This window comes from Capsicum annuum, chromosome 1 (genome assembly GCF_002878395.1).
Source record: "Capsicum annuum cultivar UCD-10X-F1 chromosome 1, UCD10Xv1.1, whole genome shotgun sequence".
In the NCBI taxonomy this organism is placed as follows: domain Eukaryota; kingdom Viridiplantae; phylum Streptophyta; class Magnoliopsida; order Solanales; family Solanaceae; genus Capsicum; species Capsicum annuum.
Genome location: NC_061111.1, coordinates 47,723,333 through 47,737,937, shown reverse-complemented (window position 1 = coordinate 47,737,937; position 14,605 = coordinate 47,723,333). Strand labels below are relative to the sequence as shown.

The 14,605-nt window shown below is 40.6% G+C and overlaps 1 protein-coding gene across 1 annotated transcript in view; it reads left to right on the top strand.

Moving 5' to 3' along the window:
* Positions 1–14,198, top strand: part of LOC107875209 (histone-lysine N-methyltransferase ASHH3) — a 53,086-nt gene extending 38,888 nt beyond the window's left edge. Inside the window, exon 9 of the mRNA XM_047396701.1 lies at positions 13,780–14,198. Coding sequence (XP_047252657.1) covers positions 13,780–14,005 — 226 coding nt within the window. The 3' untranslated portion in view covers positions 14,006–14,198. The remainder of the gene's footprint in view (positions 1–13,779) is intronic.
* The last annotated feature ends 407 nt before the right edge of the window (positions 14,199–14,605 follow it).

The window sequence follows — 14,605 nt, the reverse complement described above, 5'->3', positions numbered from 1 at the left end:
TTAGTTAATCTAATTACCTAAACTATCTATAGCAAATCAGATTTGATTTGATTTTATCAGATCAATTAAGATCCTACAAAATTAAATCTTAAATATTCACAAGTCAACAATTGAAAATCGAACTTGAAACATCTCTAGCGTTTGATAGTTGATCTTGATCCAAGGGTGAGCACTCCATCTCCAGGCTTCCATGGATCATCATATTAGTTCTTTTCCTTTTTTTTCGGGCAATGAGACATTCTTTATTTTGCTTTATTTTGGGTATCTTTTTTTGTCATGGTTTTTGTTTTAGAAGTTCTTGTACGATGACTTTTGGGTCTTGGGGGATTTCAATAAGTAGTTTGTTTGATCTTCCACTTTAATAATGATTCGATTTGGATTTATTATCGTTAAGTTGCTTTTAATGATAATCTCGTCTTAGTATTGACTAAATGATGAACTATTTGACGAACTCCATGGGTCAACCATATTTTCTAAGATAGACTTGCGTTCTAGTTACCACCAAATTCGTCTCAATTCTTCCGATATTTCTAAACTGCTTTTTGCACTCCTTTGGACATTATGAGTATGCTGTCATGCCTTTTGGCTTGACTAACGCTATGTCCAAATTCCTAGCCGCCATGAATGATCTTTTTTGCCCATATTGTGCAAATTCATTCTTGTCTTTTTTGATGATATTCTTGTCTATAGTCCTACGTCCCAACAACATTATGAGCACCTTCGAACAACCCTTAGCCTTCTGTCTAGCCATTCTTACTTTGCTAATCCAAAGAAATGTCTATTCACTCAACCTGAAATCGGGTTTCTGGGACAACATATAAATATCACATGCAGGAGTGGGGATAGATCCTGAAAAGGTTGCTGCTTGCTGCTGTCTTAGATTGGCCATTACCTAAATCTGTTAAGGAGCTGCGCGGTTTTTTAGGTTTAACTGGGTATTACCGTCGCTTTGTGCGTAACTATGGCATGTTGGCTCGTCCTTTGACTGACTAGACAAAGAAGGATGCATTTCATTGGAATGATGATGCTATTGTTGCTTTCCACCAATTAAGAGAAGCTTTGATTTCAGTTCCTATTTTATGTCTTTCAGATTTCATTGTAATTCGTGCCATTTGGTCTACAAAAGGAACATCCTGTTGCATACTCCAGTAAAGGCTTCTCTTTTTCTAACAGAATCAAATCTGCCTATGACAGAGAACTCATAGTCTTGGTTTTGGCTTGCAAAATGGAAACATTATTTATTGGGGCGTCATTTTTTTGTGAAAACTGATCATTAAAATCTGAAATTCTTACTGGATCAGCGGATTGCCACAACTGAAGAGCAACACCTTTTGTTGAAGCTTCTGCCTTTTGACTTCACTATCATTCATACATCTGGTCGTGAAAATATAGGAGCAGATGCCCTTTCTCGCAAGCGAAATTCTTCCAGTCTTTTGGCTTTGGCAGTTCCTGTTTCCATGGATTTTTGAAATTTGCCAGCCAAATTGCAGTGAGACTGATACACAAAAATGAGACATGTCACATTATTAGTTACTACTGCACAGGTCACCAAGTTAGTTAGTCCAGGTCAGCATTTAGTTAGCTGAGTTAGTTGGAGTAGTTAGTTGAGTATCTCTTTCAGTTAGAGTCTAGAAGGTTCTCAAGTCAATAGATAGAGAATTGTACTCAAGTGACCAAGCATAATGAATAATATTCTCAATTGTTAATTCAGTTTCTATTTCATCTTCTTCTTATCTTCCATTAATTGAGCTGATCTACTCGACTAGTCTCCGTAATTACTCTTGTACAGCTACTGAATTCTCGGAATCCATCATTGTTTCTCTGATTTCAGCTATCGTGGTATCAAAGCCAGGGATTCTTAACAACAATGGTGAAGGGAGGTCGTGCAAATGGTGATTTAGGGAGTGATTCAACAGGGTATGGAGGTGATTTGAGGGAATTGATGCAAAAATTGGTTTCGGAAATTGGGATTCTCAACTCTGAAGTGACTAATTTGAAGCAATTGGATCGAACAGTTGTGGAATTGAAGGAGCAAAACGAATTGCAGGGGAAGTTCACCTGTCGAGGTCGGACTCGGAACTTCGAGGGAAAGGTAACCACGGGAGGAGGAATTTAGGGATTCCAATCCAATGGGATTTCAGAAACAAGGTATCTCCAAATATGCTAAATTGGATTTCCCAAAGTTTTCGGGGAATGATGTGAAGTCATGGTTGTTTAAGGTTGAACAACTTTTCAGTTTTGATGAAGTTCCAATGGAGAAAAGAATTGGTTTAACTGCTGTGCTCCTGGAAGGTGAAGCAATACAGTGGCATCAGTCTTTTTTGAGGTACAGTCAATATACTTCCCCTCCTACTTGGAATGGATACGTAGTAGCATTAGTGGAAAGATTTAGGTTGGATTTTGATGATCCAATGGAGGAAATTAAAAAAATTAAGCAAACGGGATCTGTAAGGGAGTACCAGGCTTTGTTTGAAAGTATGTTAACCAGAGTCAATTTGTCCCAAGAAAATGCAATCAATTGTTTCCTTGGAGGGCTCAAGGAAGAGGTAAACATTGCTGCCAAATTGACTCATCCCACTACTTTACCCCAATTGTATAGATCTGTTAGGATGCAAGAAGCATACTTGGAGGCTCAAGCTAAACTGGACAAACATACAACAACAAACCCAGTATATTCCCATATCGTGGGGTCTGGGGAGGGTAGAATATACGCAGTCCCTACCACTACCTCTAAAGAAGTAGAGAGACTGTTTCCGATAGATCCCCGGCACAGGAAAAGGACAATATACAACAACAACAACACACCCAGTGTATTCCCACATAGTGAGGTCTGGGGAGGGTAAGATGTACGCAGTTCATACCTCTACCTCTAAAGAAGTAGAAAGGCTGTTTCCGATAGACCCCCGGCTCGAGACACGGAATACTAAACAAATTCATAGTAAAGCATGAAATAAGATGGCATAACATAAATACGATACCCACAAGTAATAGTAAACAGACTCGTAATAAAGCATGAAACAAGGTATCATAACAAGAATAATACCCTCACCAAGTAATTCCCTACACTAGCGACCCAAACTGACCCTAGCCTTCTGCCCTAATTCGCGTCTTCCAGATTTTCCTATCTAGGGTCATGTCCTCAGTGAGCTGTAACTGCTCCATGTCCCGCCTAATCACATCTCCCCAGTACTTCTTCGGCCTACCCCTATCCTTCCTAAAACCATCCAAAGCTAGCCTCACACCTATGAACCGGGGCATCCATGCCCCTCCTCATCACGTGTCCGTACCATCTCAATCGGACTTCCCGCATCTTATTCTCCATTGGAGTCACACCAACCTTCTCCCTGATAGTTTTATTCCGAACTCTATCCCCCCTAGTCAGCCCACACATCCAACGCAACATCCGCATTTCCGCCACTTCAATTTTTGAATGTGGGAGTTCTTAACTGGCCACCACTCCGCTCCATACAACATGGCCGGACGGACTGCCACCCTGTAGAATTTGTCTTTAAGCTTGGGCGGCACCTTCTTATCACACAACACCCCCGAAGCGAGCTTCCACTTCATCCATCCCGCCCCAATATGGTGCGAGACCTTCTCGTCAATCTCACCGTTACCCTGAATCACGGACCCGAGATACTTGAAACTATCCCTCTCACATACCACCTGTGATTCCAACTTCACTACCGCCTCATTCTCCACCCTCACGTCATTAAACTTGCATTCCAAATACTCTGTCTTGCTTCTACTCAACCTGAACCCTTTAGACTCAGGAGTTTGTCTCCACACCTCTAATTTATCATGCACACCCCCGCGTCTCATCAATTAAAACTACATCATCTGCAAAAAGCATACACCAAGGCCCCTCTCCTTGAATACGCCGCGTCAATACATCCATCACCAAGCAAACAAAAAGGGACTAAGAGTAGATCCTTGATGCAATCCTGTCAAGACATTGAAATGCTCTGAGTCTCCTCCCGCCGTCCTCACCTGAGTTTTAGCTCCATCATACATGTCCTTAATTGCTCTGATATATGCCACCGGGACTGCACTCACCTCCAAGCATCTCCAAAGCACCTCCCTGGGGACTTTGTCGTATGCTTTCTCCAAGTCGATAAACACCATGTGCAGGTCCTTCTTCTTTTCCCTATACTGTTTCACCAGCCTCCGTACCAGGTGAATTGCCTCCGTCGTCGAGCGGCTAGGCATAAATCCAAACTGGTTCTCCGAAATAGACACTATCCGTCTTAGCCTCACCTCAACCACTCTCTCCCAAATCTTCATAGAGTGACTCAATAACTTAATACCCCTATAGTTATTGCAACTCTGAATGTCACCCTTGTTCTTATAAAGAGGGATCATAGTACTCCACCTCCAAGCCTCGGGCATTTTCGTCGTCTTGAAAATTCCGTTAAACAATCCAGTCAACCACCTTAAACCAGCCTCGCCAGAAAACTTTCAAAAATCCACAGGTATCTCATTAGGCCCCGTTGCCCTACCCCTTCGCATCCTGCGAATAGCTTCCAGAAAAACATCCAAAGCATGGGACATAATAAAATAACATATGCACGACATCTCCAAAAATATTGAACATTACTAGAACCAAAGCCCTCCTAACTACTGCCTACTCGCCCACACGGCTTAGCCCTCTATCCTAATATTTTTCCTTCATATCTTCTTATCTAGGGTCATGTCCTCAGTTAGCTGTAATTGCTCCATGTCACGTTTAATCACTTCTCTCCAGTATTTCTTCGGTCTACCTCTACCCCGCTTAAAGCCATCTAAGGCCAGCCTCTCACACCTACGAATCGGGGTATCCATGCCCCTCCTCATCACATGACCAAACCATCTTAACCTTCCCGTATTTTATCCTCCACCAACACCATACCCACCTTCTCCCGAATAATCTCATTCCTAACCCTATCAGCCCTTGAAAATCCACACATCCAACGCAACATTGTCATTTCCACCACCTTCAACTTTTGGATATGAGAGTTCTTAACCGGCTAACATTCCACTCCATATAACATAGCCGGCCGGACTGTGACTCCATAGAATTTGCCTTTCAGCTTGGGGGCACCTTCTTATCCCATAGAATTTCCGAAGTGAGCCTCCATTTTATCTAACTTGCCCTAATACGATGAGAGACATCCTCATTTATCTCTCCATTTCCCTGGATCATAGACCCAAGATACTTAAAACTATCCCTCTTACAAACTGCTTTGGACTCTAACTTCACTACCAACCCTTCCTCTTCGAGTCACTAAACTTGCACTCCAAGTACTCTGTCTTGGTCCTACTCAACTGAAAACCTTTAGACTCCAGGGTTTGTCTCCAAACCTCCAGCTTATCATTAACACTTTGTCGCAACTCCTCAATCAAAACTACATCATCCGCAAAAAGCATACACTAAGGCACCTCGCCTTGTATACTCCGCATCAACACATCCATCACCAAGGCGAATAAAAACAGACTAAGAGTTGATCCCTGGTGCAATCCTGTCAAGACCGGAAAATGCTCGAAATCCTCTCCCGCTGTCCTTACCTGAGTCTTTGCCCCCTCATACATGTCCTTAATCACTCTGTTGTACGCCACAGGGACCCCCCTCGCCTCCAGGCATCTCCACAGAACCTCCCTAGGGACCTTGTCATACGCTTTTTCCAAGTTAATAAACATCATGTGCAGATTCCTCTTCCTCTCTCTATACTGCTCTATCAGTCTTCGCACTAGGTGAATTGCCTCAGTCGTGGAGCGACCAGGCATAAATCCAAATTGATTCTCCAAAATAGACACAATCTTCCTCAACCTCCGCTCCACCACCCTCTCCCCAATTTTCATTGTGTGACTCAACAACTTAATACCCCGGTAGTTATTGCAGCTCTGAATGTCCACCTTGTTCTTATACAGAGGAATTATCGTGCTCCATTTCCACTCCTCGGGCATCCTAGCAGACTTAAAAATGTTATTAAACAAGTTGGTCAGCCACCTCAACCTTGCCCTGCTAGAAAACTTTCAAAAATCCACTGGGATCTTGTCGGGCCCCGTCGCCCTGCCTCTTCGCATCTTGCGAAGAGCGTCACTGACCTCCTCTATCTTAAAACGCCGACAATAGCCAAAATCGCGACACTCTCCAGGGTGCTCCAACTCCCCTAACACATCTCCTCTGTCCCCCTCTTCATTCAAGAGCCTATGAAAATACGATTGCTATCTTTCCTTAATGAGGGCGTCGTCAACCAATACTCTGCCATCTTTCCCCTTAATACACTTCACCTGATCCAGATCCCACCCTTTCCGCTCCTTAACCTTCGCTAGCCTAAACAACCTCTTTTCCCCGCCTTTCTCCTCTAACCCCTTATACAAACTCTCAAAAGCTGTTGTACAAGCATACACCAACTAGTTTTAAGGAATTTCAATGATCAAAGGTCTTAATCTAAGAAATTTTTGCAGAATCATGGTTCTGAAAGAACTGAGGGAAAGCCAAATGTTATATGGAGAAGGCTGAGTTTAGATGAGATCAATGAGAAGAGATGTAAAGGCTTATGTTACTTTTGCAATGAAAAATATGTCCCAGGCCATAAGTGCAAAAACTTGAAACAATTGTATCTTCTTGAAGTTGAAGAAGTAGAAGATGAGCAAGACTATGTAGAAGATGGGAATCAGGAAGAGAGATGAGGCAATACTTCCAAAGATGGAGCATATAGAGATTTCTATTCATGCACTCAATGGTTCTTTAGGCTTTAGAACATTGAGGGTAACCGGATATCATGCTAAAAAGCCCTTACATATTCTAGTGGATACTGGGAGTTCTCACAATTTCATTGATCCTGAAGTTGTGAAGTTGTTAGTCTATACCACCAAGACAACTGCACCACAAATGGTAGAAGCAACTAATGAAAATGGAATGAAGGTGGACAATGTTTGTCAGATCTCTTGGTTGTTACAAGGGGTAGAGTTCATTGCTGAGTTTTTATTATTACCCTTGGGATCTTGTGGTGTAGTTTTGGGGGTTCAATGGCTTCTAACACTAGGGGACGTCTAGATGAATTTCAGAAAATTGACAATGAAGTTCATGTACAAAGGCAAAAAATCATGTTTTGAGGGGATCAGGCAAGTAGTTGGAAGTTTCTTCAAGTGGTGGGAGAATGGAGAAACACTCGGGCAATGGATCACAACTCTACATGATTCAGGTGATACCAACAATGTGTTATACATTACAATGTGCTACAGTAGAATCCAAAGAAAATGTCACAGAACATCCTAAGCTAACAGAGGTATTACTTGACTTTAAGAAGTTGTTTGATGAGCCTACTACACTACCACTTTCTAGGGGTGTATTTGACCCCAAAATTGTCTTACACTCTGGTGCCGAACCTGTGAATAAAGGCCTTATAGATATCCATATGGCAAGAAAGATATAATTGAGGGGTTAGTGCAACAGATGTTAGATTAAGGGATAGTGCAACCTAGTTGCTGTCCCTTTGCTTCTCCTGTGGTATTAGTTGGTAATAAGGATGGATCTTGGAGACTATGTGTAGACTATAGAGAATTGAATAAGAACACTGTGAAAAATAAATTTCCTATTCGCATTGTTGAGGATTTGCATGGGCTAGGAGGTTCTAAAATACTTTCCAAGATTGATCTAAGATCTGGATATCATCAACTAAGAATGTCACCTGAAGATATTCCAAAGACTACATTTAGGACGCACTCGGGGCATTTTGAATACTTGGTGATGCAATTTGGATTGTCCAATGCACCCGCAACATTTCAAGGACTCATGAATACAGTGTTTAAAGCTTTTCTCAGGAAATTTGTGTTAGTATTCTTTGATGACATCCTGATATATAGCAAGAGTTTTGATGATCACATAGCTCACTTAAGAGCTGTTTTCCTTGCAATGAAGCAACATTAGTTGTTTGCTAAACAATCTAAGTGTTTCTTTGGTGTTAAAAAGATCGAATACTTAGGGCATTTTATCTCAGAAGAGGGGGTAGAAGAGGGGGTATCTACTGATCCTTTGAAGGTTGCAGCAGTCAGAAACTGGCCGTTACCTACTAATCTCAAGCAGCTAAGGGGTTTCCTTTGTTTAGCCGGATATTACAGGAGGTTTATTCAAGGCTTTGAAATTATTAGTAGGCCATAAATGATCTATTAAAGAAGGATAACTTCAAGTGGTCATTAGAAGCTACTTCAGCTATGGAACAATTCAAGGATGCACTCACTCATGCCCCTATATTAGCTTTAGCTTTACCTGATGCAGGCAAGACCTTTCTTGTGGAGGCTGATGCTAGTGGATTTGGAATTAGTGCTGTGTTAATGCAGCAAGGTCACCCCATAGCCTTTATCAGTAGATCTCTTTCCCCTAAGCATGCTGCAATGTCTGTGTATGATAGAGAACTTTTAGTCATTGTTTATGCAGTAACCAAATGGTCTCAGTATTTGTTAGGACAGAGGTTCATAATTAGGTCAGATCAGAAAGCTCTAAAATATCTTATGGAGCAGACATTACACACAAACTCGCAATTGATGTGGTTGACGAAGCTGATGCCTTTTGATTACACTATTGAATATAAGAAGGGGGTTGACAATAAAGCAGCTGATGCATTATCAAGAGTCACTGGTGCTGAATTGTTGACACTGGTTATCACTAGTTCCAATTCTGATTTGTTGCGAGGGCTACTGATACTAAGACGCGGGCTATTATCTCTAAATTGCTGGCTGACCCTACTGCTAAAACTCAGTTCTCTTGGAGTCACAACCAACTTAGAAGAAAGGGTAAGTTGGTGGTAGGAAATGTTCCTCGGTTGAGGAAAAATATCATAACTTTGTGGCATTCTACTGTTAGTTGTGGTCATTCAGGTGTAGAGGCTACCTTAAAGAGGTTGCTTACACTATTCTATTGGAAGGGCATCAGAAATGATGTCAAGAAGTTTGTGTTGACATGTGATGTTTGTCAAAGGAATAAAGCTGATCTTGCAGCTTCACCTGGTTTATTACAACCTTTACCTATTCCTGATGTAGTATGGTCTCAACTCAGCATGGATTTCATTGATGGACTTCCTAAATCAAATGGTTATGAGGTTATTCTGGTGGTAGTTGATAGACTAAGTATGCCCACTTTATTCCTCTTAAACACCCATACAATGCTCAATCTGTGGCTAAAGCTTTCCTTAAAGAGGTAATAAAATTGCATGGTTTTCGTAACAATATAACAAGTGACAGATATGTTGTCTTCTTGAGTACATTTTGGCAGGAACTCTTTTCTTTACAAGGAGTTCAACTTAACACTTCCTCAGCTTACCATCCATCCTCAATCTGATGGACAAACTGAGGTAGTAAACAGGTGTCTTGAAACATATTTGCGGTGTTTTTGTGTTGCTGATGCAACTGATTGGGCTGAATATTTGCCCATGGCTGAGTATTGGTATAATACCTCTCATCATAGCTCCGCTCTATTCAGACTACACCATATGAAGCACTATATGGAAGGCCTCCACCTCTTCATTTACCTTATTTACCTGGTGAGTCTGCTTCTGCAGAGGTGGATAACGCTCTTAAGTAGAGAACTTAGACTACAGCTCATGCAACATCACTTGGCCAGAGCACAAAATAATCGAATGAAGCAACAGGCTGATTCCCATAGGTCTGAGAGGTCCTTTGATGTTGGTGATTGGGTGTATTTCAAGACCCAACCTTATAGACAAACTACTGTGACCAATGTACCTTTGCACAAATTGGCTGCTAGATACTATGGGCCTTTCCAAATTGCTAAGAAGGTTGGATCTGTGGCTTATACTTTACTCCTTCCTGCCGGGGTCAAAATTCATCCAATTGTACATGTTTCTCTACTCAAAAAGTGTCATCAAATCCCTGATCAAATATCTTATCCTCCAGTGACTGATATAGCTAGCCCCTATTGCCCTCAACCTGCTGCTATACTTCAAAGGAGAATGGTAAAGAAGGGTAACAAGGCTGTCGCTCAAGCCTTGGTGCAATGGGGAGGCCTCCCTGCTGACTGTGCTACCTGGGAGTTCATTACTGCTTTACATACTAGATTTCCTCATTTTAATCCTTAACTTGTTTTCATCCTTGAGGACAAGGATCTTTTCGACCAAGGGAGTACTGATACACAAAAATGAGACATGTCACATTATTAGTTACTGCTGTACAGGTCACCAAGTTAGTTAGTCCAGGTCAGCAGTTAGTTAGCTGAGTTAGTTGGAGTAGTTAGTTGAGTATCTCATTCAGTTCGAGTCTAGAAGGTTCTCAAGTCAATATATAGAGAATTGTACTCAAGTGACCAAGCATTATGAACAATATTCTCAATTGTTAATTCAGTTTCTATTTCATCTTCTTCTTATCTTCCATTAATTGAGCTGATCTACTCGAGTAATCTCCGTAATTACTCCTGTACAGCTACTGAATTCTCAGAATCCATCAGTGTTTCTCTGATTTCAGCTATCAGAGACTCTTGTACAAAGGAACTTCTTTTGCAAAAGCTTGATGATCCCACTTCTCTTCTGGACTTCCAGATATCGTCTAGTCTTTTATACTACAAATCCCTATTGGTTATTCCTGATGATTCTTATCTTAAATCTAAGATATTAATTGAGGTTCATAATTCTCATGTTGGAGGACATGGTGGTTTCTTAAAAACTCTTAAACGAGTTTCAGAGAGTTTTCATTACGTCTTCCTATTCTGGAGCATGTTTGTGAAGATATTTCACTAGATTTCATAGTTGGTCTTCCAAAATCTGGTGGATTTGATTCAGTATTGGTGGTACTGGATTGTTTCTGTAAATTCAGTCATTTCATTGGCCTGTCTATCTCATTTACTGCTAAATCTGTTGTTGGCCACTTTTGCAAGAAAATTTTCCTGCATCATGGCATTCCACGTTCCATTTTATCTGACCGTGATGTTGTTTTCCTTAGTGCTTTTTTGGTAGGAGCTCTTTCGCGCCAATAATACTCGTCTTCGCATGGGAACTTCTTATCGTCCTCAGCCCGGTGGACAAACAGAGGCTGTTAATGATTGTTTGGAGGCATACTTGCCTGCTCTGCTCATGACCAGCCTTGCCAATGGAGTAAATTTCTTGTTTGTGCTGAATATTCCTTCAATACCGTGTTTCATACATCTACTGGTTATTCTCCTTTCAAGATTGTCTATGGATGAGACCCTCCGCCACTGCATTCTTATCATCCAGGCGACACCAATATTGCAGATCTTGAAGAGCAAATGTTGACTGGAGATGCTATGCTGAAACTTATGAAGGACAACCTTCTGAAAGCTCAATCTAGGATGAAAGCACAGGCCGATTTTAATCATTGGGATCTCTCTTTTAATGTTGGTAATGCTGTCCTTTTACGTCTTCTGCGGTATCGTCAAAAACCCTTGGTCAATCGCCCATTTCAGAAGTTGTCCCCTAGTTTCTTTGGCCCTTACAAAGTCATTTGTAAAGTGGGTCCTGTCTCGTATGAGCGTGACTTCCAGCCAGCTCTAAATCCATCCTATCTTCCATATTTCTCTCTTAAGGCTTGCCATTGGTTATGACATTTCTTTCCCGCCGCCGGAACTACCATTAAATAGTGAGGGTGAGCTCATTCTTTTACCAAACACAGACAATGCTCTGTCAGTCATGCTCGATTTGCCAGCTATGTTCATCTTACAAGAAATCATAACAGCATGTGAACTGATAACACACTTCATGTACAAGTACCATCATGCAACCTTTGCACTTTTACCTCAGAAAAAGTAGGTCCTTTTCATCTTTACATTTATCACTCATGATCCTCGTGTTGTCTTTATAAACAAAAGTACCCTATGATTAGCATTTTAACCTCTAGTCCACTAAGGGCTTAAAATGTTGTGTTTTTCTGCAGTCATATAAATACAAGCCATGGTCAAAGAATGAGCGAATAAAACCTTAAACCTTAGCTAACTTATAGAATTTCTCTTCTTTCCCGTCTTTAGCTTCCAACAAAAGCAAGAAGTTCCATTATCAGAACAAATCTAGTCATTTTTTTTTGGGAAAAGTGATCTTCAAAGTTTCTTTCCACGGAAAAGCAGCAGGTGTTTCAATAGGTCGGCCCTGCCCAATTTGGAAAGGGAATGGAGGCGCTCCTTTTAGATAGTAATTGAAAGTACTTGTCGTCTTTATATCTTCCTCTGAAAAAATTCAGAAAAAGAACAAAAATATGTTGGCTCTATAAAACTGAAGGTCAAAATCTGCTATCAATTACATTTTCACAAGTTACCACAACATTATGGACAAGTACTAACAAATTTAGTCATAAATCTAGTCAATAAATGTCCAAGGGAAGAGAATGATTCCAAATGACACACATTGCCCTTGTATCTCAAATTCTTGCAGACAGAGTAGAGGTACACACATGTTTTGAAGATACAAGTGCTTTCCCTTTGGTAGAGGCAGCGGCCACCTGACTTGCCACTAGCTTTAATGTAGCATCTAAAGCGGCACCATCCGAAAAGGGCCGTTTTGGTTTGTTGGGTTTAATTCCCATCTTTCGCTTGCATTCTACGGCACCACAGTGACAATCTTCATCTGCATGAAATTAAAGAAACCTGCTATACTTGTTAGACAAAGGGCAAATGCACTCTGAGAGGTTTGTTGAATTTGGTGCAGATGAAAATTGCCACTATGGTGCTGAAGAATGCAAGCGAAAGCTGGGAATTAAACCTAACAAACTAAAACGATCCTTTTTGAATGCTATCTCTTCAGATGCTGCATTAAAGCTAGTGGCAAGTCAGGTGGCCGCCGCCTCTACCAAAGAGAAAGCACCTGTATATGCAAAACATGTGTGTACCTCTAATCTCTTTGTAAACAACTGAGATATAGGAGCTATGTGGGTCCTTTTAAATCTTTCTTTTGGCTTGGACGTTTATTAACTAAATTTGTTAGTGGTTGTCCATATTGTTGTGGTGATTTGCGAAAATGTGATTGATAGATTGATAGCAGATTACGACCTTCAGTTTTATCGACAACATCTTTTTGTTCCTTTCTGAAATTTGACAGAGGAAGACATAAAGAGGACAATTACGCTCTTTTCAGGAAGGGTGCATTGATAAGCCACATATATTCCATATTTATTCTAGGAGAAGTAGAAAAATTGGAGGTTTCCTAAAAGTTTCTACTAGGCAGTTACTTATAGTTAACAGATGTTATGTGTTCTTATCATTATATTGTTAAGTAGTTATGGGCTATCTTATTCTATAGGTAATGCATCTTAGTAATAATGTAAAAGGCTATTGTAATCATCTATTGTATGCAGGGATATTGTTCTAAGAGATATGAGATGTTTGTGTCTCTCTGTAATAACAGTTTAACCTCTATCTATTTATCCATTTCTGAAACTCTGCTCCTATTGGCTCAGAACCTGATGTTTCTTATTTCCACTTTTAAGATGTATATTCTTGAAAGTTCAAATATCGTAAAATGTCAAAAGCACATCCTAATTAGGGAAATAACATATTTTTCACCCGCCTAAGAATCATCTCCCCTTATGATCTCCGTCTGGTGAAACTAAGACAGGCAGATATAGATGCTTTCTCTTTGGTAGAGGCAGCGGCCACCTGACTTGCCACTAGCTTTAATGCAGCATCTGAAGCAGCACCATCCGAAAAGGGTCGTTTTAGTTTGTTGCGTTTAATTCCCAGCTGTCGCTTGAATTCTTCAGCACCACAGTGGCAATTTTCATCTGCACCAAATCGAACAAACCTCTCAGAGTGTGTATTTTCCCTTTGTCCAGCAAGTATAGCAGGTTTGTTCAATTTGGTGCAGATGAAGATTGCCACTGTGGTGCTGTAGGATGCAAGCGAAAGCTGGGAATTAAACCCAACAAACTAAAACGACCCTTTTCGGGTGCTACCACTTTAGATGCTGCATCAAAGCTAGTGGAAAGTCTGGTGGTCGCTGCCTCTACCGAAGAGAAAGCACTTGTATCTGGAAAACATGTATGTACCTCTGCTCTCTTTGTAAACATCTAAGATACAAGAGCAACATGTGTTGTCTGGAATCATTCTTTTCACTTGGACGTTTATTGACTAAATTTGTTTGTGCTTGTGCATAATGTTGTGGTGATTTGCGAAAATGTTGTTGTGGTGATTTGCGAAAATGTAATTGATAGCAAATTACGACCTTCATTTTTATCGACAACATCTTTTTGTTCCTTTCTGAAAATTTTCAGGGGAAGACACAAAGAGGACAATTACTATCCAAAAGTAGTGCCTCCATTCCCTTTTCCTCTCTTTCTAGGAAGGGTGCACTGATAAGCCACGTATATTCCATACTTATTCAAGGAAGAAGAAGTAAAAAGACTGGAGCATTGAGCAGTTTCCTAGAAGTTATCTACTGGGCAGCTACTTACGGTTAATAGAAGTTAGATGTTCTTATCATAAATATTTTTAAGTAATTATGGGCCATCTTATATATAAGTAATGCATCTTAGTAATAATGTAGAAGGCTATTGTATGCAGACATATTGTTCTCTCTTTTAAGAGATATGAGATGCTTGTGTCTCTGTTATTAAGAAATATCAGCATAACCTCTATCTGTTTATCCATTTCTGAACCTCTGCTCCTATTAGC